This window comes from Juglans microcarpa x Juglans regia, chromosome 6D, assembly GCF_004785595.1.
Source record: "Juglans microcarpa x Juglans regia isolate MS1-56 chromosome 6D, Jm3101_v1.0, whole genome shotgun sequence".
Lineage (NCBI taxonomy): Eukaryota > Viridiplantae > Streptophyta > Magnoliopsida > Fagales > Juglandaceae > Juglans > Juglans microcarpa x Juglans regia.
Window position 1 is genome coordinate 34,630,106 of NC_054604.1, and position 23,622 is coordinate 34,653,727.

Genomic DNA, 23,622 nt, shown 5'->3' on the forward strand with positions numbered 1-23,622 from the left:
TTGTGCTGTAATTATGTACCGAATTAAATTTCGCAAAATCAGCACTAGCGGTAATACTTCGAAGTTTTTAAACGTTTTGTAATTAGTATGTCGAAAGATATCTCCCTTTCTTTAAACGACTTGCATTTAATGCTTTTTATTTGGCTACCGACATATTTGAAAAGAAATAGGATTAGAAGTTTAGAACATCAAGTTAAAAGCAGACATCTTTTTTGTCCTGAGCATTTGAAATTTGGACTGTACTACTTTCCTAATGGGAAGTCAAAGATACAGTTTTAGCTTAGAATCTTGTAACACCTGTTCAATCCAATTTTACACACAAGACTTGAGATAAACTAATGAAATAAACATTGACTTGCGTATTGTCGAGTTTCTAGGAGAACAAAACTCAAGCCTTGCATCAGGCTGCATCATATAGTGTGTGATTCAGGGAAAAGGAGGAGAGGTGATAGATACCTCATCCCTGTAGTCTTTGGCTATTTTAAGTTTACATTTCATCACAGTTGTTGCAGTCACCACCTAGGGCCCGTTTTGACTCACCAATGATGTCGGTAGGCAAAAGTTTAGGAGCTACCTCATAATCTGTCCACAAGCATTAAAAAGAGGAAAAAAGGGAACTAAGCACAAACTTTTCCAATCACCAACATGGTATGAATATAGGTAGCTCTCCCACCACACGGGAAACTTGAGAAGGATTTGTCAGCTCCATGCGTGGGATCCCTCTGAACCTTTATATTTGCAAAGTGAAGAACATAAGATGCATCAAGGTGATTGTGCAAATTAATATAGCCCATCCATCTTTACATAGCAACATCCGGGTCCAATCGTCTCTGAATAGCAGCTGCAGCCTATAATAATAAAGCTTATAAATTGAGTCCAAAGATTATTAGAAATTACACGAGTAAAGATTAAGTTTATTGTACCGACCTCAAAGTTTCCAATCTTGTACTGGTAAGCCATCTCCTCCCTGAGCTGAGCTTGCTCTTTCATTGCTTGTGCCTAGGAATTGAAAAAGATTAATTTATCATATATTCATGGATTAGCAGAATGAAATAAATTTTGATCGATTAATTGCAAACTAACCATTCCACTCTGCATAGACCGCTTTAAAGTTTCCACCTCTTCCGCCTTTTGTTTTTCACGTTCTCGCATGAGCTCTTGCCTGAAACGTAAAAATCAATATTTTGAAAAAAACCAACATTATGATACTCTATATTTTTTGGGTCAACCAAACTAATCTTCACATGAGATTTAAGAACCAGTTCAAACACCAGATGCCTAGTATATACATTCACACAATTTAGGAAAAAAAAAAAAAAATAGCTACATGGCCAAATTCCATCAATTGCATTATGCCAGTGGAAAAAATGAAAATGGTTGCAAATGGACATTGGACAAAGTTTATAACTTATAATTTAGAGTACATCCAAGTTTTAATCAAAGAGAACACTCTGAAAAGGTTTAACATAGTGGCTCCTTTCACAAAGGTCCATTGAAAACCATTTTAAACTAAACAACATCTGGGGTCTAAAAAATTTTGCCTTGATACCAGAAGAACTATAAAAAAGAAAACCAAACACATAAGACAAAGGCCACCAAAAGCAAAGAAAATGACTTAACACTTCTTAAATGACGACCCAATTCCTAATACTTGTAACCATTCCTTCACACCACTTTAATTCTTTTTTCTAACCACCTCTCCCCTCCACTGAAACCCCTCCGCCCTCCCCAAGAAAGAAAAGCTATGAATCGTGATAATTATTTGGGATCAAAAAAGGAAAACTCATTTGTTCCCCATCAATACTACTGATTCATTAAAACTTCAGGATTTTTTTCATAAGATTTTCACGATAAATTCAATTAATGTAGCAAGCTCTGAAACCTACCGTCGCTGTTCTTCATCATTGAATACCGTACGTTCTGATTGCAGGAACTTTTTGATACCTTTTTTCTGGTCTTTTTCCATTTTGTGTCTGTAATATGCGTCAAGGTTATAATACCTGCAACCACAAACATTGAAGTCATTTCTTTGCTACCTGTCACATTGGAGATCCATGCACGGTAAGATGATGCTATCAAGATAAGAGTTGTAGAGGTAAATGAGAAGGCAGAGATATTCTCTAATAAGATTAAATGTTTACTCTTTATTTCATCAACCATGTATGCAATGTACGTCCCTAGATCAAGAAATGATTTCATCAAACTAATTCTGTATTGGACCAATACTATGTACCTCAAAAGATGATAAATCTTATATATATATATATATATATAACAATTAGCCAATTGACTCCCCATGTTATACATTCATGATTTATCCTTAAATATATAGAGCACCCAAACTATCTTGCAAAATAAGGGAAAACAAGAAACCTAAACAACGAATAGGAAAGAAACTTACTTCTTGGAAGGAAAGGTAGCTGTATTATGGTCTTCCATGAACCTGTAAACAAGTATTGCACATTTAGATAGCATTTAAAAATTCTTGACTCGGTACATAAGATTTAAAAGGGAAAATAAAACTTTGCATCGCATTAAGAAAAGGGTTCTCTCAGAACTGAACTAAATCCAATCAACAATTTCTTGTACTTACACTTTAAACATCTGCTTCTCTTCCCAATTAGGCAAACTTTCCAGATTCACCTGCAAAGAAATCTCCAAACATTTTTATCACATTACAATATTCTCCATATCCTAAGTGCTATTTGAAAACCAATTGAAGTAAGGATAGTTTTGCCTCACAGTTACATTTATGTGGAAAATATTAAATATAAAGTACACTGACTAATGCAAATCTAATCTGTTATGTCGAGATCAACTTAAAAAATTTCAGTATTATTGGCGTTGAATTTTAACACGCATGGGTTTATGATGCAAATGGAATTGAACTTCTGCACGACGGGCAATTGATACCCTAAACTACCAAAATTTAATTCAGTTGTGGGAAATGGAAAACCTGTTTAACTTCTCCCAACCATGCAGTGAACTCAGGCCGTTTAGTCCTACAATGCAAAAGTATTCCTTACTGATAATAATAATAATAATAATAATAATAAAACAAAAACAACAACAATAATAAGAGGCAATTATTCGCACAGAAGTAACTAGTCAACAACCGATCAAAAATAATAATAATCAGCTAGTCAACATGAAATGACATGAATGCACGCCTACATCTTCAAATTACCTCTTTTTTTTTTTTTTTTTTAGCTTCTAATTTGTAAGTAGGTGCTATCTTCTGTATACTAGCTGTGTACACGGCTTCGCCTAGTTACATAATTAAATAAACCTTAATTTTACTTACAAAAAAAAAATCTCATTTTCAAAACCATGACAACTCAGTATCCAAGAGAAAAATAAAATGAAACAGAAATTTTGATTATGCATTCCTATTATAAAAATGCAAACAGATCTGTGTTCTCCTCATCCACGTAGCCAGAAGCTACAAGGAGCACGCACAATCTTTTAAAGGGAAAAAGAGAAGATATACACAAAATCATTTTTTCACAATTTCATTTCAACCAAACAGAGCACATGCTCTTCCTATATTTTCTCAGCAACCAAACGCAAACCCCAACCATAAACAGAAAAGGAAAAGCCACTAACCACATATCGGTTTCTCTAATAATTCCATACTTTCCCCACAAGTTCGTCACCGGTCCTTTCTTCCCTCTCTCCTTCTTCTCCTTCTGCTTCTTCTTTCGTTTCTCTTTCCTCTTTTTCTCTTCTTCTTTCTCTTCCTTCTCCTCTTCTCTTTTTCTTTTCTCCTCCTTTTCCGCTCCCTCTCCTCCTCTCTCTTTTTCCTCTCCCTCCTCTTCCTCCTCCTCCTCTCTCCCTCGCTCTCACTCTTAGAATCCGAATCCAAGCCACTCTCCTCCGATTCCGAACCAGAATCCTCCGACTCCGACTCGGAATCAGAATCCGAGTCCTCTTCGCTACTGTAACGTCTTCGAGACTTCCTCTTTCTAATCTCCAGTTTAGCCTTATTTTTGCCATCTCTCTTATCTTCCGATTCGGAACTTTCCCGAGCTTTCCTTCGAGACCTGCTCCGGTCTTCCCCGGAATCAGATTCCGAATAGGAATCCTCTCGCCCTCTCCTGGATTTTCCTTTCGACGGAGCTTCGGCCTCTTCTTCTCCTCCTCCTCCAGAGAGTTCTCGCTTTTCTAGGAGCGCATAGTTTCGATCTCTGCCCATTTTCGCTTTGGTTTCGAAGATTTTGTTGAGAAATGGGAACGAGTGAAAAACAGAGCAGGGGTGGATTTATTTACGTCCGTCTCTGATAATGGGCTTGAGCGGAAGGCTAGCCCAAATTCGAATAAATGGATCCTTTTCATGGATCGGCCCACTCCAAGCCGCTCCACTGGTAAATTTGTGGTGGGCTTTTTCTTTGTACAATATAGGCCAACAGGTGAACCAATGGGCTTCTCGTAGTTCTCGTGGACCATTCATTTTTAGTTTGTTTTGTTACTTGCAATTTTGCAAATATGATGTTTCAACAGACCGCTTATTGTGACACTCGATATAGTTTAAAAAAAAAAAAAAAACACTTAGGCCTCGTTTGGATAATAAAAGTGTTTTATCTCATCTCATTTTATCATTACAATTTTTTCAAATTTTCACACAAAATATAATAAACAATTTAACTTTTTCAAATCTCCAAAAATAATTTTCTAACAATATTTTACTCAACTTCTAACTTTTATCTAAAATTATCTCATCTCATTTCATCATCTAAAGAGTGCGCCTAATACTTTTTTATTATTATGGAATCCATTTTAAGAATTGGATATGTCAAAAAATAACCTTTCAAATAGATTTGTCTTTTCATTTTAGGTTCAATATATGGTTGAATTTCATAGATAGGTCGCATTCAATATATAAAATTTACACCCCAAAAAATATTAAATAATTCAATGATTTTCATATTTGCCAAAAGGCATTAAGAGGAAGTGAAACCAAAGAACCTGAGTGCACAATGTTGGGATGCATTTAAGTGCAAATCAAATCCAAACAAATTTGGTAAGATTTCAGATCAATTACTTCCAATGTTCATTTTGTAAGCATCCTGCCAATGTGTAGAAATATTGTTACATAGTGTCAGCATTGCACTTCAAAAGCTTAATTTTCAAGTGAGACCTTCAGATCTAGTAGCTTCACTTGCTCACTGAAATCTTAAGAGTTTGGCAATGAATTGCAGATTAATGAGCCATAATCAAGCAAGAGCATCCATCAAAAGCCGTCAACCATTTTAGATTTTTTCTGTCTTGAGCTTAGAATTATCTCTGTTTCCTCATTTTCTTCTATCTCATCAGCTTTCATTCTCTCTAAAATCCCATCCACTTCTTTCCCACCTCTGATATAAGCCCTGATCAAGGCATGGTACATTTCCCTATCCATTGGAATAACGGTCTTTAAGGAGTTCAGAAAAGCTTCTACTTCTTCAATGTCTCCTCTATCGCTAAGCCAACTCAATAAGCTTGAAATCACTCTAGCTTTAGGTCTCCATCCTTTATTTTCCTCCCTTACAGCCAGAGCTTCCTTGATGCATTCAAACGCCTTCTCCATATTTTGGTTATCTACATAACCCGCTGCAAGAATAGCCCAACTATTTGGAATTGGAGTCTTCCCTTTCTTCACTATGTCCTGAAGCACAGCTTCGGCTCTTTCCATCAATCCCTTCTGACAATATCCAATCAGGAGGACATTGGGCACACGGAAATCATAACAGTAGCAAGATGACTCCCACTCCTTGAGCAATTTTTCTGTTTCTTCAAACTCCCCAAGCTTCACTAGAGAACCCAGCATGGTAATATAATCCCTGTTAATTTGCTTCTTACACTTGGATTTTTCAAGGCTCCACAATCTCATCATCTCATCTTTATTTCCAATCCGCGCATAAAGTGAAACCAAATGATTATATCCGAGTGCATTTTTATTTACCTTCTCTTCACATTTCTTCATGTAGATCAGTGCTTTCTCACGGATGTCAGCTTTTATGTAGTAATTGGCAACCATTGCATAAGTATTCCAGCCCACAGAGATGTGGGGTAGGCTCTCCATTTCCTTTAGAACTTCCTCCATGCCCTTAAGATCAGATCTTTTGCCATAGGAATCTATGCTAATTCCATAGCTAAAATTGTCAGGGGAGATGCCATCCTTCTTCATTTCTGATAACACAATAGGGACTTTCTCAGGCTGGCCATTGTTTGTATATAGGCACATGATGTTATTGTAGGCGAGGGGACTACAAGCAAATCCCATCTCTTTCATCTTCCCCATGTGGGAGAGGGACTTATCAACAAGGCCTTCTCTGGCATAACAATTTAGAAGGGCGCCATAGATTTTGTCAATTTTGTCTTGATCACTCAAGTTGTTAAAGTAGCTCTCTGCAGAGTCCAGCCCACGAACTCTACCAATAAGATCTAACTGCACAGCCTGATCACCTGGTGAGAATGAGCAAAGTTTCGTGCTACTGACCCACTCAGAAACCTGCAGCAGAAGATTGAGTAATATGGTAAATCGAAACTACAGTAACTAATACGAATTTCAGAGCTCCTAGAACCTGAACATGTCAAAGTTTGGTCATGAATCAGAAAAAGAAAATAAAAAGGAGCTCGGACACAAGCATTAAGCTAACTAGGAATATAGGTAAGACTCCAGGTACCAAACAATAATTTAGGATAAGTATTCCATTTAAGTGGAATACAGTTTTCTCTCCTGATCTACAGGGAGTTTTGCACTTTGCAGCTGGAAATGCCTAAACTGACACATTGCATTCTCCAAATATAAAACTGATAAATAGTATCTTCATCCAGTTTGGCCTTTAAGATGGATGAAAAATAGATAGAAATAGGTGATGTGACACAATTTTGATTGTTGAGTTTTAACAAAGAGTGCATGCAATGTATAAGTTTGAGGGAGGAAACAGTATTTTGCCCTTCCATCAATTAATCATATATTCATATATCCTTGAAGAACGGTTTACATATGCTTGTTGACTAAACTTTTCTTTTTAAGTCAACGAAGTAATTCTAATTTTGTCACATATCAGAAAGAACCATCCCTCAAACTGACATGGCATGGACTTTAAAAATGCATGTTGCACCACGGAAATCTAAGTGCATCTTTTTTTTTTTTTTTTTTTTTTTTTTTTTTTTAATGTATATAGGTAAATCTAAGTGCATCCATCAGCTAGAAACAAGTCAGTCAGAAATGTGCACATTTTTTATCGGCAAACAAAGTTTTCTTCTTCAGTCAGAAATACACATTAATCCACTTCCTTATTTCACCTACACTTCTTCGCTCCCTTTACTTTTAATTTATTTACCAAAATCAAGTAGTTCTAAATTGTTGGGTTGGATAACCCTACTAGTTGTTGTCGGTAAATGATGCTAGAGCACTTTTGTGTCTTGAGCTTATACTAAATGCGGTTAATCTAAATCTCGTAACATCTGATTTATTTGATGATAGGTGTTTAATTTTATACTGTCTATTTTTCCCCTGAAGCGACATTGCTTACAGTGCCTTGCACACACTGACGTTGAACAGGTTATCGACCCGTAAAGCTCTGCAGAGCTGTCATATGCGGGTACTAAGGGAATTTGAAAAACATCTATTTTGTTGGTTTTTTTCCTACTTTTCTAATTTCATCACAAAAATTGTACAATATCATATCATCAACTACAGTTCTTTTTACTATGAGTGTTTAAACTATATTATTTTAGTTTTTATTTATAAATTCTGACAAACCAATATCAAGCTTAAATAAAGATGTTTATACAGTAAATCATACCGCCGTGTGTGAATTTCCTAATCAGACATGAATGGGGATATTTCCCTAGTAGACCTTAGAAAGGGCAAAATTTATTTCTTGCCTTAATTTCACTTCAGAAGGAACTATATTCTGATATGCCAATCACAAGAATGACTTTTCAATGATGTTCAAGCTAACACCATACAATTTATTTATGCCTTGCCTTTTAACAAGTTCATGAACACTTGCTTCTCTAAATCCCAAACACGAATTATCAAGTTAAAAACCCAACTACAACTCATGAACCCATCATTCAAAAAGCAGTCCGGTGGCTTAAAGAAATATCATAGAAAACAATATTTGTCAATTAGTCTGACCTAGACCCACTGATTAGCTCAATAGGGGAGTTCTCCAGTTGCCCCAAAAGGCCAAAACCCAACCCACATAATATATCAAACTCATTTGTTCCTTTTCTATTCCTCTCTTTTCCCACTTTTTCTCAACAACCAAATAGAGAGCCTTCTCAACTGTGAGTAATGCAAGTCTTTGCCTTAATTAAAATAGCATTTCATCATTTAATGAAATCAAACCAGCATATCACAGAACACCCAGATTCTCTTTCCTTTTGCAATAATTTCTCATCGGCCAGAGAAAATCCTGAGAATTTACCATCGGGAAATGGCACAGACCCAGAATCTGTTTCTTACATTTTCTCTCAACCAAACACAGCATTGTAAAAAAAAGAAAAAGAAAAAAAAAAAAAAAACTCACCTCGAGAGCTTGCTTGTACCGCCTGCGAGCTCGGAGATCACGGACGATGCGCTGGAACTCGAGCTCCTTGACCTTGTTGCCTTCTTCCACCCACTGATCAAGAACTGGCGCTACGCTGAGTGAAGGGTCGCCCAGAGGACTAATTCTTAAGAAGAGGTTTCTTCTGCCACTATCATGCCTTATCGTGCTGTAAGACCTTATTATCGAGATTGCGTTTTTTGTGAGGTTCATGGACCTGTTCAAGCTTGTGAGGAAGATCCTTAATGCCATGAAAGAGGTGCTTGAGGAGCGCTCTGAGAATTTGTAGGGTTTAAAGATTGCAAGACTGCTTGGCAAATACGAAGGGTTTAGCAAAGCAATTTTAGGCGAGGCTATAAGCGCCTTTTCCTCTAATTGTGGGAGCAGTAATGAAACTAGACTAACTAGTTTACCGATTTCTTTTTTTTTTTTTTTTTAAATATCAAACATATATATGTTATATCAAAATGTAAATTTATTTTATAATTTAAAATATACTCATCACGTCAAATCATAAAAAATTATAAGATATTTTTTCTAGAACAATCTACTTATGTCCCTTCTAAAAAAATTCTATATTTCATTTGATTATATCTCCAATTTCTTATTATAAAAATGCATTTTGATTTTTATGGGAAAATCCTTGGTGGATGAATCTAGTAAAACATCGAAATATGCCAAAGTATATGGTCTAGCATAACACTCAAATCTCAGAAATTGAGGTCTTGGATTCGACTCCCCTCCCCAAATAAAAAAATAAAAAAAAAAATCGAAATTGCTGCAATTAAAAAGCCCTGACAAATAAATATTAAATATAAAGTTAATTATTGTTTTAAATAATAATAATTAATGTTATCAGCCATGATATGTAGAGCAATAAGTGATACCATGCAAGTAAAAGTTGGTGCAAAATAAGTACTGTCCTTTTTGCATTGTTGTGCTTTACACTAATAATTAATTATGATATTTTCATCAAATATATAAATCTTATTTTTCAATTATTTATTACAGTATGTGAACTTGATGTGTTGTCCACAAATGTCATGCAGAAAAAAAGTCCTTGAAGCATAAAAAAGTACTCTGTCCTCGATCGTACATGAACGTCAGCCATGCACGTCTTGATTGATCATTGTGGAATTAAGAGAACTGATTTGGGGAAGAAAATGTCTGCCCAAACCTCCAAGTCGAAGGAACGACATTTAAGAATTCTAATGTTTTCCCATCAACCAGAGTGAGCTTAAAAGACAGTCTTTGGCCTCGAATGTCAAAACCACTTTGCCAGTTTGCACCCCAATTCCTATGCATGGGAATCCATGTTCTTGTCCTGGAGCCCCTTATCCATGCAGCCTTCGCATCACCACTACCACCAACGTTAGATATCATCACCATATTGAAATTTGATTGTCCCTTCAAGGTGAAACGAACTCCTCCTCTCCGTTTGCACGACACCCTTCAACCCATAAACATCAAACAATTGTGAATGATCAGCAATGTTAACCATCTTTATAAAGATAATGATTTAATTTTATCATTTTTAATTAGTTGCAACGTACGATTGATATGGCCGCGCGCATTTGTTATTGTTTTACCTTCTATATAGGATAGGGACAATGCCTTCATTGCCTTGTCGTGCAATGCGCAAGAAAGCAGGCATAGACATGTCAAAGTGTTGGTAAGGGGGATCACACCACCCTCCATTATTGTTGGGAGGGCAGAGATTGGTGGCGGTAATGGTCATAACGCCGTGGGGAAGGCACCACTTTGGGTCGAGCCTGTGGTTGCAGCTCAGTTGGTAGCAAGCGCCGCATGCTTCACCACCTCTGAAAAGTGTAGTGCTAACGGCAGCCGTGTTCACTCCAAACCCAGCGTGGACTGTATTATCATAGCCACAAGCTCCACCTGATGATCATAAAACAAATTATGGCATTAAGGATATTAAAGTGACATGCATGAATATTGCGGTATCCAAAATTCCAAATGCCTAATGCCTAGTTTTGTACGTACACTAGCAAGAATGATCGACTTATATACGTACCAAGAGTTGTGGGGTTTTGATTGGATCCATAGAAAGTTGCATGGCCATTAAGCCAACCGTTACCTTCACTGTTGATGCCATCAAAACCTACACAAACAAGGAAGAAAACATACAAAAGAGAAACAGAAGGAACTTTGACAGAACCCATGATTTTGTTCTTCAAACAGATCGATCACACAATATGATTCGAATTCTTGAAGAAAGTGTCTCCATTTATAGATTAGGAACGCGCTTGTCGGTGATTAATTATAATGAAGTCCTAGTATATTATACGTACACTATACACTTTGTCATCATGATAAAAGATGCAAGCAAATAACAAATAAAAATCAGAATACTTTTCTGAAGAACGCGTTTCTTCACGTCCTAAAAGCAGGTGCATGTGATGGTTTGAGACAGATGCAGGCAATGGGAGATCAGCAAGTCAATGTGATGGCCTGTTATGTTTCCCGTCGGTGACTTTTAAGGTAAATGCTCGATTATTCATTATTCCATGTTGGAAATAAAAATGCTACATTAATTGGATCCAAGATTTGGAGTCTCAAACCCGAAACCAGACCTTTTTCTTATCAATCATGTCACGCATATAGTTTTAATTAGCGTTATTCTAACCTAAAAACTTAACCTTTTGGGCCGGATCAGGAGGATTAATCCGACTAACTAGTAATATTATTGCAAGTTTCCTTTGGATTTCCAGTCTAATTTAAATGAAAATGTTAAGCAATAATATATAATTAATTTCCGTGCTTGGGTCTCCATTATTATCAATTAACTTGACATAAAAGGATGAGGTTCCCCCTCCCATGTTTTCTTTTTCTTCAGATGTTGTGTAGGACAGACAGTTCACTGCATGCTTTATTAATTAATTGCATGCAAATGTATAATATTGTCGGACCGAATTAAGAAGAGGAAAATGCGTGGATATCACCGACTGGTGATTTTGATCGTACTATGTCTTCCGTACGTACTTCACAGTACATAAGCAACCGCGTAATATTTAATTTTAGAAAAATTCTATAGATGAGCGGTTCCACCAAACACACACCTGACGTGTCAAATCGAGTTCACTAACAACGAACCGGTTCTGACCTCAACTCCCCTTTCCCTGAAGCTCTCAATCCCTTCCCTCTCGAATTCGAAAACCCCATTCTTCACGGAAACCCCTTCTGCCTGTGAAACCCTCAATCCCTTCACATTTCTAATCCATTTCTTCTTCTTCATTGTGAATCCCTCAAGTTTCCTCACAAAATCCACAAATCTTTTTCTTCTTCTCTATGAATCACGGAGTGGCGTTGACGAAATTAAAAATCCCAAATTCTGAATCTGCTTCTCTGTGAATCGCAAAACTCAGGTTCAATTTTGAGACCTTCTTCTTCTTCTTCTAACATTTCTTAGAAATCTAGAAATGAGACAGAGGTAGCTATGAGATAGAGGTAGGAGTTACCTCTTGTTGCTGAGTAGATGGACGACAATGGGCAGAGGGCGGCAGACGAGAGGGAGGGCGACTAGTTTAGAGTGTGTTGCGCTTGAAGGGAGGGCGACAAGTGGTTCCCGTGAAATGAGGGTGTTGGGCAACGATAGGGGAGGGAGGGAGTGGGATGGGTGGCGATGGGCAGAGGCAGGCCGACGAGTCGCCAATGTTAGGCGACAATAGAGATGATGCCACTCAAGGGTGCTAGGCGACGAGAGGAAGGGAGGGGGGCGCGGGAGAGGGATGGGATCAATACCGAAATGGGGTTGCTGTGTTCAAATGCTTTTCAGCAGGTAATAATAATAATAATAATAATAATAGTAATAGAAGATAGCCACATAGGTGTGGGGTGTTTGTTGATGAACAATATCTGATTAGTAAAAAAAACTCTTAATTTTATTTACTAGTTTTGTCAATTCTCGTTAACTTGTTTAAAAAATAAATTTTCTCAACAGTTGCACACTTGTACTTGTTAAATTTATCATTCGTAAAATAAAAGGCTATAAATTTTTAAAAATCACTATACTTTTTTTAAACTCAAATTATTATATTAAAAAAAAAAGTGTTTGCACGGAAATAAACGTTTTAATTTTGGTATTATATAATTTGTTTTTAAATAATTATTGCTTACATATCGTAAAGTTTAGTATATATTGGACTTTTTTGAAATTTTGATTAGGGATTTTTGTAACTCCCAACTTTGTTTGTAATATAGTATTCCTCTGCAATATGTGAGGGTTATTAATAAAATTTGGGTACCATATTTTTTTTTTTTTTTTTTTAAGTTTTGTAGATAAAGTACAAAATTATTCTAATAATTATTTTTAATGCAAGCAGTATTTTAAAACATCATGATAGGCCCAATGTCGTGGGTTTGGGCCAACTTCTCCCCCTACGTGGACTCCTCAATCCTACCATAACCGCATGTGGGTCATTGCCTCAATTGAGGAAAAATAAGGTTAAAAATTAAATTATAACAAAGGAAGTATTTTATAAGAAATCGAAAGAACAAAATAGAAATACGAAAAAAAAAAAAAGGCTGCCTTGAAAACTCCAACAAAGAGGGGAATTCTATTGGGGACATCTTGGCAAAAGATGCTGGGGTGCATATAAATAGATCTAGCTGGTCAACCAAAATTTAAGCATAAGGTTTAGGGCATGTGCTTAGGTAATGAGGTAAAGCTGGTTTACACCTTTTTTTTTTGTCAGAAATAACAGGTTTGGTTACATTTTTTTTCTGGCCTTTTATTTTATTTTAGTTTATCTTTTATCATTTGCTGCTTTTGGTAATTTTGTTGTTGTTCTGATGTACGGTATGATGTTTAGTTAGTTTGGATGTCTGGATTTAGTTTTCTAGTTAGTTTTGAATATGTGTAACTCTTAGGTGTTAAGATATAATTACAGTTGTTCTCTACTATAAATAAGAGCTATCGATAAAATTGAGGTACTCCTCTTCTTAAAAGAGAGAGATAAGATTGATAATTTTGTGAATAATAGTGAATAGAATTTTATAATTGAGAAATACGTAAACTTCGTATAATCACTTTAAAAAAGAGTAGGTTATATATTTTATTTATTTTTTTTAAAACGATTACACGACGATTACACAATTTACGATTACAAATATCTTTTCTCATATCTATATATAGATATTTTTCTTGTATTGGTTTTAAAATTCACGATTTTTCAAATCTTAGTTTTTGGATTTTGTAATTCTAAAGATTTGTTGTATAATATGATATTCCTCTAAAGGGAGAGTTATCAATAAATTTTGGTTACTGTCTCTCTTAAAAAAAAAAAAAAAAAAACACCATTTTGATCATTCTATTATAAAGCAAATGTTCAAATCGAAACATAGAACATTGGAGGTTGGTTGATTATGAACGAAATTGTCCTTCGGGTCAGCTTATTTGGAAAATTAACAGTCATAGTTTAAAACCGTGTAAACTAGGAGCACATTGGGAAGCCAAAACAGCATACGGGTAAAAACGATAACGACTCTAATTTAAGAGACGCCGTTGAAATTGGAAAGGTGGAACTGGTCGTGAACAATTTGGTCATATGCAAACGCAGAACAGGAGGTAAAAAAGAAACAGTACCTGATCATAGTCTGCGGTCAAGTTTGAAAAGTAAGACTTCTGATATAACAATGATGACAACCTCTGTTACATAACAACAAACAGGAATATTACCATGTTCCATTATCCATGGTTCTCTTTTCTCCATTGGCGCATCCGCACATCCTTTAAATTATAGAAGATTATAGCGGTCAGGATGAACGGAAAACCGCCTCAAGCTCAGGAAAAGAAAATTGAGAAAGGCGGAGACTATCTGATTTCAGTATAGAAAATGGGGTATTGAGCAATATTCAGTTCCAGACTTCGAGTGTTTTTCCTTTCTGGAACCAAAAGAGTGAGAGGAAGGTCAATGCGTCAATGGTATCATAGTACTGAGAATTGCACAAGGATAACATCAATATCAAGAACTTATCATAAATCCAACCAAAAAATATCAAATTATGTACACACCCAAAAAAAATTATGACAAGTGGTATTGTTGCAAAATCTATACGAGGATCATGTATATCTTCTTCTACTCTTATGTACTAAAATTTCATAATTCCACCCAGAACTATACAAAAGTGAACCCCAGAAAGGAACATGATCAGAAAAGGAGAAGACACAAGATAATGCAACAGAACAGAAAAATGGAGACTCTGTTAAGAGACTTGTCAAACTTCATTTCCTGCCTTCTCATCCTGGGGCTGCTAATCTCTGTGAGAGGGCAGGCGTACAAGCTTGTATTTGTGCTCCCAAAAATCCTCGCATAGACCCTCTCCCCAATTCCAAACATCCCAATAGCCGGATTAACCATTGCTGTATCCCCAATATAAGCTGATCCATTTGGACGTTGTTGCGTCGAAGAAATGAGGTTGTGCAACCCACAAGGAGGTGGCCGGCGGGGAATGACAGGACCCAAATTGGATTTCTTGACATTGGAATCGGAAGAGGATGTGCCACGACCATAGAGGGGGACCAACAAATTCTGTGATATGTTAGCTTTACAAACAGGGCATTTCGGTTGTTGATGCTCTGGTTCGTCTGAGGAGATTTGTACATTAATCCACTTGTAAATGCAAGGCCAGCAGTACAAGTGACCGCAGAGGGTGACCACAGGTTCTTGTGCTGGCTCTAAGCAAATGTTACAGCCAAAGCAGCCATCTTCATTGACTGTGTCTGTTGTTGGGGCTGACATAGATTTCCATTTCTGGGGAAAAGAAACATCTCCAGTAGATTCGAAGTGTAGCTCAGGCTCAAAGGAGTTATGTTCCATAGATAACGCACTGCATTGCCAAAAAATAAAAGATCTTAATTAGGACAGATAAATGGATTTTCTCTCAAGAAAACTTTTTTAGCACAGGATAAATCTCCATGAATCAAGCCTCACATTCACTGATCCAAACAAATTCACGAAAGAAGTGCCCAGAATTTCGGCAGGAACAGAGAAAGTTTCGAAAATCATATAAAACAAAACCAAAAGCCGGAATCAAATAAGACAACCAAGGATTATATTTCCTCGAATACCAAAAAACCCGCAAGACAGAAACACGAAGCTTACCTCGTATGGAGAAGGATATCTGAATCAAAACTGGTCAACAGGAAACTCTTGAGAAAGGAGGAGAGAGAAGCGGAAAGCGGTAGGGATCGCTGTCTTTCTTTTCGGGTTTTCGGGACGAGATTGAAGAAACGGAATGGATGAGATGGAAGTGTGGGGACGCAGCGGTATATAAAGGGGCTGTTAGCGCGTTTGCCATTGGCTGTGTTTTCCATTTATTAAAGAAAGGTCGAAAGAGAGATCTTACTGAAATCGTGCTCTCTAGAACCTCTGAACTGACGTGCTGACACGTGCGACACGCGTTAAGAAATTAGAATTTCGTGTTTGTCTCAACTGTTTTTTTTTTTTTTTTTTTTTTTTTTTGGGGGGGTTGGGAATTCTAATGGGTAGTTCGACTTCGAGGGATTCATTTTCGTTTACCCAATATTTAAGGATGTTTGAAAATTTTATTCACATATTTTACAAATGTTGTTGGCTAAGTTCAAACGTGACTGTTAAGAGATAAATGCAAAACAGTGAATTTTGAAATATTTAGCTAATATTAATAATATTTAATTCGGTGGCATGAAATCTAACCCTGAAATTGTAAGAATCTAATTAATTAGATTTTAGATAAATGTCGGAATCTTTGGTTTTTTTTTTTTTTAGTGGTACATATATAGTTTATTTGTTTATGTTTTGCTTCATCGTCACGTGGCTTCTAGTCCCAAGTCACAAAGTTGAGAATCGGACCTACGTCGTTTCATTTGCAACGCCAGGTCAAAATTTCTTGTCCAATAAATAGTTCTTCAAATTTTCAAATTCAGCATTGTGGATATAAAATATGGACAAAAAAGAAAAAATTAACTTAAAACGTTATTTATCATTTTCATACCACATATCAATATGTGATTTATTATTTTTATTTCAATACATATATTTACATATCAATATACGTGTGTTTAAATAGATAGATAAAAATAATAAATTATATATTAATATGTGATATATGAAATGATAATATGATTTTTCTAAAAATAAAAGCATGTACATACAATCGAGATTTTAATATAAAAAATACTCTTTAGTTATCATATGAAATAAATTTTTTTGTAATTATATAAACGTAGACAGATTGTCAAACTGTGTAAATTTTATTATTTTTATTTTTGCTTTCTTGTCATTCTTATCAAGAATTTTATTGATAATAAAACATTAAATAATTTTATATTAATAGGTAAGGTTTGAAATCAAATGTAAGGTGTGTGGAGTTTAAATTTAAAAAATGGTAATAATGAAAAGATGTGTGGGGACCAAACCTACGAAGGATTATTGATTATGGTACCACGAGATGGACCATCCAGAAGAAAGTGACGGATTGCTTATCTTCGAAGCTTCTGACTAGTAAAAGCTAGACCGTTAGATCCTTCTAGTTCTGATACTGCTGACTAGGCCGCTATCTTCTAATCCTATGCGTGTAGTGGGGTTGTGCCGTTGTTTTAAGCTGGAGTGAAGGACTGCCACGTACACTTGAGCCCGCGTTATTCAATCCTGTGTAATCACACGTGGCGTCTGTCTAGCCCGACTGTCGTGGGTTGGGCTTTTCACGTTTGTTCATCGTATAGTCAAAATTAAACCAATTTTTTAAAACGAAATTAATGGTAGGTTTAAATACAGAAATTATTCCATTTCATATCATATTATAAATTTTTTAAATTTTTATATAAAATATAATAAATAATTTAATTTTTTAAATTTTAAGACAATAATAATATTAAAAATAATATTTTAAAAATATTTTATTCAACTTTTAATTTTTATCTTAACTCACTATTATACCTAATTCATTTTTAGTCAATAATTAAAATTTAAATTAGCCTAAAATTTTCAAATATTATCCTAATTTTCTTTAAAATGATATTTATCATCCCACGGTACATATCAATATCAATATGTATATAAGAGCACCAACAACCCATTCCTTATAAACAATTATTAGCCAAGTTTTTGGAAAATACATGAAAAGTGAAAAAAAAAAAATGAAGCTACATCCTATTCTCTAAAATAAGATTTGACAGAATATAAAGGAAAGTGAGAACAAAATAATAAATAAAACATAAAAAAATCTTATTTTAATAAAATAGAAAAAGAATAGAGAGTGTGATGTAGGAAGTTTTAAAAAGAGAAATAACATTTAAGAAAGAATTTAGAGAAAGATGATTTTTAGCTAAAATTTAAGGAAAAATTTGCTTATCTGGATGTGATGTAATTAAAAAAGTATTTATTTATCAACAATTTAAAATCACATTATAAGATTGTTAAAAAATGATAAGAATAACATTTTTGGTGCATCTATATATTTTTTTAATCCTTTCTATTAAAAAAAAAAAAAAAAAAACTTCCCATACTAAGAAAGGTCGGTCCCAATCTCTCTATCTCTTGCTCAATATAGAGAACAATAGCTTTTATTCTTTGATATTTTCAAAGCTATGCAAAATAGAGTTCCATAAACAAAAAACTTGGAGAGATTTTGAATTCAAGACAACACGAATGCATTAAATTATTGAACTTTTTGTCTGGAACTCACGTTTTGGAGGACTCTCCTTTCTTGCAAAAGCATTTTAAGTAATTTATTTAATGTCACGTCATGAAATTTGATATTAGATAAAGTATTTTATTTATCAATTTATTATTTAATATTATGTTATGAAATGATCAATAAAAATATAATAAAAAATATAATTTTTCTTATTATATCTATGCAGTTTAGCCAAGAAGCCAAAAGGAATGACAAGAAAATATTATTTATATTAATAAAAGAATAGGGCGGAGTATTTACCAAATAAAAAAATTAATATTTAAGAATAAATAAGCTTGATCTTTTTTTTTATAAATCATAACCTTAATCTTTAAAAATATCTGTGTATTTTCAAGCTTTATTTAATGCATTTAAATTAACGTTTGTGAGGTGCAATGATGACGCAGGCACGTACCATTATTGGATTTTGTTTTTGGGAGAGCTGAGTTTAGGCCTAATTTGGGTAATATTATTTAGTTTGGGTATTATTATTTATTATTTTATTATTATTTAATATTTTATTATTATTTTTCATAAAATATTTAAAAATATCTCACTGTCAAAACGCAGCGTTAATGTCCATCTTGCTGATCATTATGCTGACTCGACCATGTTCTAAAGGTCTCTCTCTTATCATGTGCACCCGATCAATATTATTTCAGATCCATGCCGGATCAGGTGGTTTGACTATTAACGTCTCCGCAGTTGGATAGCCTCCAAAATGGATTGTGCTTCAGAAGCTTATCGGGAATCAGTTAATTGGATAATCTTGCAACTGCCCGACTACTGTAGCACACACTTTGGAGTTGTCGGCGTCGGCTCGTATAGATTCGAGCAACTCTAATATATTCATTACATAATAAAGAAATTTTATAAAATATAATAAATGTCACATTTATAAATTTTAATTAATTAATTTCGTGTTTGAATCGTATATAATTTATAAAGTTGTGATCAAATTGCCAACTCTCAATCAAGCATGTCGATGAATCGTATCAAGTAATGACATGACAAGAAGACAGAAATTCGACCCTATCCGAAGCAGTGACATGATGTTGGGTTAGAGAATGAAAAGCCGTCTTTGACATTCATTTGTCAAAGACGCCTTGAGGCACACAGCAAACGAAAAGGTTCCACAGATTCAAGGTTGCTATCTTGAGCCACATTACAATAATTACAAGGGCTCCCCAAGTTTGTGCACATATCATCTCAACTACAATGACACCACCGATCGATATATAGTAGATATTTCAGCATTAACCAAATGGCACAAAAGTCTGCTCTTAGTTCTTGAAGCAGCGGCCAACATATACAGATTCTTCTTGCTACTTGTTCTTCCAGTGTTTCGATCTTTAATTGAGTTGAGATAAATTGAATTCTTTATAAATAGTAATGAGTTAAATTAATAAAATAAATTTTATAAAATCCATCTAAGATGAATTTATACGTATTTATAAAAATTTAAAAAAATTACAAATCTCGTATAAAGAAATATTGAGTTTAAAAAAAAATTATAGATCTTATGTGTAAAAAAATTTTAAGTTAAGATGAATTTAATGATTTAAAAACTAGATGTTTAAATGTTAAATTTAACTTAAAATTAGACTTAACTAAATTAATCTCAATTCAGTCCAATTTCTAAATTGGGACCTTCATCTCTCCATTTACAACTCTCTGGTAATCCTTATTTTTGTTCCTTCCCGTTTTCCAATCTGCATAAACAGTGCATTTCACAAACAAGCAGCCAACAATAATACCGGTAAATGTAGAACAGTGAAGTTTTCTCATCCCCTGAAAAATATGGTCTATGACCTCGCTTGTTTTCAGAAAACATTTCATTTCATCTAATCATTACAATTTTTTTCAACTTTCAATACAAAATAAAATAAACAATTTAACTTTTTCAAATTTCAAAACAAAAATAATATTAAAAAATATATTCTAACAATATATTATTTAACTTTTAAACCTTAATCTTAACTCATCTCATCTCATTTGTAAAAATAAACGAGGCCTAAGTATACCACATCAAATACAACAGAGCAGTTTTCTAGGTCAAGCATCTTTGGCGTTCTCGAGAATCAACCTCCGAGGATTAGGACGATGCATGCAATATGATTACTCGAACAAATAATCTCTCCTTAGTATTACCTTTCTTCAGGGCGTCCCTGGACTTAATTCTCCAATTAACTGTCAAAGTAATTATACAACCGCAGAGCTTCTGACAATGATCTCCAACATTACAACAAGCAAACATAAGTCAGCAGTGACTTGTACATAAAGAACTCTAAAATAGCCATTTCAAACAAGTATATTTGTAAGTACATTCTATTAAGGTAACAGAAAATACAGCTGCATCTGATTGATATACATGAGAGTCAATATGAGTTTATTGTGGAAGCAAAGCATCCAGCATCCAATCTTGAGAGATCAGAAGCTAAGAAGCAAAGAAATAAATACTACAAGGCAGCTCCATTCCAATTAAGGCATCTTTACTTACCAACTCTACAAGAATTTCTCTATACTAGTAGTCAATGTGGATTTGGGAACAGCACCTATAACTGCATCCTTTTTCTCACCATTCTTGAAGATTATGACTGTTGGGATGCTTCTAATGCCATAACGTGTTGCAACTGAAGGGCTCTCATCGGTATTTACTTTGTAGCATTTGAGCTTCCCAGCATACTGCTTTGCCAGTTCATCAATGATGGGATGGATCATACGGCATGGCCCACACCAAGGGGCCCAAAATTCAACCAGAAAAGGGGACTCAGAGTCGAGCACAAGTGACTGCCAATCTGCGTCCGCAACAACAGACAGTGCAATTTCCCAAAGCATGCGCTGTTTAATTTTGCCAAAAGTTTTCTCAAACGGTCAAAAGACACACTAACCAGCCATTGATCCAAATTGCAAAAGCACTTAACAGATTTTTTTTTTTTTTTTTTAAATACATATTCAAAGCACCCTTTCACCAGTAGAGGAAAAGCAAAGCTTTGACTGTTGACAAAAATAGGGTTCCAGAGTTCTTCATGCCAAAATTGTGTGAAAACCCAAAACTTATTTATTAAATAACCACATAGATCAATACCAACCTTACGTGGAAAAGCAACACAAAAAAGGAAAAAGAAAAAAACAGAATTAGACTACAAATTTGGATTAAAATGAGGTATAGACTAGTCATTTTGGAGTGTAAGTCCAAATGTGTTTGGGCCTTTCCATGGAACATTGTAGGTGGACTAGTTAAGGTGACGATTGAATTCCTATGGAATCATCTTAAATCGCAAGAGTTTCTCTGTCACAAGCAACGTGGGATCCCATTCACCATTTTATTATACTAAATCCAGGTTATTACATGTGAACGATCTTTTTTTTTTTTTTTTTTTTTTTTTTATTTTTTTTTTTTATGTCAGGGAACCTCTAGACAGCCATAGTTCCAGTAAACAGCCAGTCAGAAACAAAAAACCAGTTGCTATGTTGGAACAATTATTTGGAATGGTGCATAAGTGTGACCTGAAAAAACTTACCAATACAGACCAAAACCAAAATTCAAGGTAACTACAAAACAAGTTTAAACCAGTGGGGAAAGAGTCTCGCCAGAATAAAGAATCACGTCAAACCATTTTCTTTGAAGGTCAATCCCGTGCCCTTGCAGTGCTAGCTAGACTCATTCTAAATGGCACTTAACCTTCCACCATCCAATTAACCTGTTTCTCCTTTAAGTACAGACTTCCAAGTGCCAAAAATTCAAGCAAATGCCTTCTTCATCATCCAATCCGAATAACACAAATTTGCCACTGAACAAGATACTTTTCCACTGGAAGTAGCAGGAAAAAAGAGGAAAAGAGGAGGGAGAGTAGTATATGCTGGAAGTGTCCTAGGCAAAGATTTATGAAGTGTCCGGTTATATTTCAAAGAAAGCCAATCGAACTTCTAACAGGCTTAGTAATGAAAATTTAAAAGCAACATTCCATATACAGTGGGATTAAACAAATAGTTTGACCAAGCTCGTTTCAGCTGGAAAATTAAGGAAGAAACAATTTTTGGAGACGATAAAGAATGGGTCAGACGCATCTAATAAAAACACATCTTTGAGTCCACACATTATACTGCAACATTAATCTGACACTTAGTATATCGTCCCAAAGACTAGGGATCAGAAAGAGTAATTATTGCAAATACAAAGCTCCTTTAATATGTTCTTGTATAATCATGGCTGAGTTGATTAATTTCTAATACATAGGCCACGTCCAAACAATTGGGCTTCTACATCGAGCTCACTTCCCCCACTGTTCTTTGCCTAGAAAGCTAGCATTTCCATTAGATTAAATCCTGCAAGAGTATCTGGCAAGGAATACGCCAGAGAACCTAGATCCTTCTGTACTCAACAATGTGTCCGTGTGGTAGAATATGATATGAGAACGACTAAATCTTGGAAGTTAGCGTGAAACCAAATTTATTTGCATCAACCCACCGATTCCAAATCTTATGCCGGCCACTTGGATATGTTTCTATCCACATTTTGGTAAGATCCTTCATTGCTACAATATTTTGCACCATTCCAAAAACTATCTTCCAACAGGCCACAACATAAGCTCTGTCCCCGTTACCCGACAAAGTGATAACTCCTGTCCAAGTCCTACGACACCACGAGGTCGAGCACTCGAGTGAACAGGCACACCGCTGCGTGATGTTCATCAGCCACATGCAATAAAATAAAGAAAAGAGCATCCAGTCCTTGCTTAAAAACAGTTCCTGTTGACTAACTCAGCTAATAAACCGGGTAGCAATTAAACCTTTCCGGAAGGAACGAAGTTAGATAAAACAGAAGCTTAAACGCAGAAGATAAATGTCATCTTTTACTATTTCCTTCTAATTTTCTCAAGCAGACCAAAAGATAAAGAAAATAAGGAAAATAATGCACGACTAGTGTGGAGTAGGGACTGAACTTCAACGGCATTATCCTGAGCCTCGCACACGACTAGGCCACCGCGACCATCGAGCCTCGGACCCGAACTAGGGATTCGAGTCACTGACCCAAAAGAGCGAGTCACGAAACTAGGTCTGAACTTGAGGCCTCTGAAGCGGGGCAATCTACGGGCGGAGAGCGAAGAGAACGAAGAGGCGACGATCGGAGAGAGAGTAGGGGAAGGCATAGTGGAGGCGCGAGGCACGGTGAGGGATTCAAGCACGTTGGCCATCGAAGCAGATGATCGAAGCTATGAGGAGAGAGAGCGCGTTCTGTTTGGTGTTTGATACTTTGATTTGTGACTGCGTTTGGATTTGTGTCATGGTCCAATATGGGCGAGGAATTGGGTTACCATCCGCAATACTGCTACAGACAACCGTCTGTAGCAAACCGCTGCGTAACCGGCTCACGTGGCATAATTGGGTTACCATCCGC

General features: G+C 35.5%; 5 protein-coding genes across 6 annotated transcripts; all 5 read right to left on the reverse strand.

The window, feature by feature from the left end:
• Nucleotides 1–325: 325 nt before the first annotated feature.
• Nucleotides 326–4,228, reverse strand: LOC121235163 (vicilin-like seed storage protein At2g18540). Its single transcript, XM_041131437.1, is given in 9 exon segments — nt 326–848; nt 928–999; nt 1,084–1,162; nt 1,887–2,000; nt 2,402–2,443; nt 2,594–2,643; nt 2,957–3,002; nt 3,607–3,739; nt 3,742–4,228. Coding segments are annotated over 9 exon segments (1,038 nt in total). The 5' UTR covers nt 4,196–4,228; the 3' UTR covers nt 326–800.
• A 793-nt stretch (nt 4,229–5,021) lies between these two features.
• LOC121236089 (pentatricopeptide repeat-containing protein At4g21705, mitochondrial-like) lies at nt 5,022–8,866 on the reverse strand. Its single transcript, XM_041132582.1, has 2 exons — nt 8,526–8,866; nt 5,022–6,490 (listed from the first exon to the last, which is right to left on the reverse strand). Exons 1-2 carry the CDS (start codon nt 8,793–8,795, stop codon nt 5,231–5,233), a joined length of 1,530 nt encoding a protein of 509 aa, XP_040988516.1. The 5' UTR covers nt 8,796–8,866; the 3' UTR covers nt 5,022–5,230.
• Nucleotides 8,867–9,659: 793 nt separating this feature from the next.
• On the reverse strand, nt 9,660–10,726 carry LOC121235653 (expansin-A12). Its single transcript, XM_041132007.1, has 3 exons — nt 10,579–10,726; nt 10,133–10,442; nt 9,660–9,993 (listed from the first exon to the last, which is right to left on the reverse strand). The coding sequence occupies exons 1-3, from the start codon at nt 10,724–10,726 to the stop codon at nt 9,681–9,683; spliced, it is 771 nt and encodes a 256-aa protein (XP_040987941.1). The 3' UTR covers nt 9,660–9,680.
• Nucleotides 10,727–14,516: 3,790 nt separating this feature from the next.
• LOC121235055 (E3 ubiquitin-protein ligase RMA3-like) lies at nt 14,517–15,903 on the reverse strand. Its single transcript, XM_041131270.1, has 2 exons — nt 15,668–15,903; nt 14,517–15,392 (listed from the first exon to the last, which is right to left on the reverse strand). The coding sequence occupies exons 1-2, from the start codon at nt 15,877–15,879 to the stop codon at nt 14,714–14,716; spliced, it is 891 nt and encodes a 296-aa protein (XP_040987204.1). The 5' UTR covers nt 15,880–15,903; the 3' UTR covers nt 14,517–14,713.
• Nucleotides 15,904–20,514: 4,611 nt separating this feature from the next.
• On the reverse strand, nt 20,515–23,504 carry LOC121235056 (thioredoxin 1-like). 2 transcript variants are annotated; one of them, XM_041131271.1, is made up of 2 exons: nt 23,168–23,504; nt 20,515–21,062 (listed from the first exon to the last, which is right to left on the reverse strand). In XM_041131271.1, the coding sequence occupies exons 1-2, from the start codon at nt 23,417–23,419 to the stop codon at nt 20,727–20,729; spliced, it is 588 nt and encodes a 195-aa protein (XP_040987205.1). In that variant the 5' UTR covers nt 23,420–23,504; the 3' UTR covers nt 20,515–20,726. The 2 variants fall into 2 exon arrangements, with proteins under 2 accessions (XP_040987205.1, XP_040987206.1); XM_041131272.1 differs by having other exon boundaries at nt 20,515–21,042; nt 23,169–23,503.
• Between the last annotated feature and the right edge of the window lie 118 nt (nt 23,505–23,622).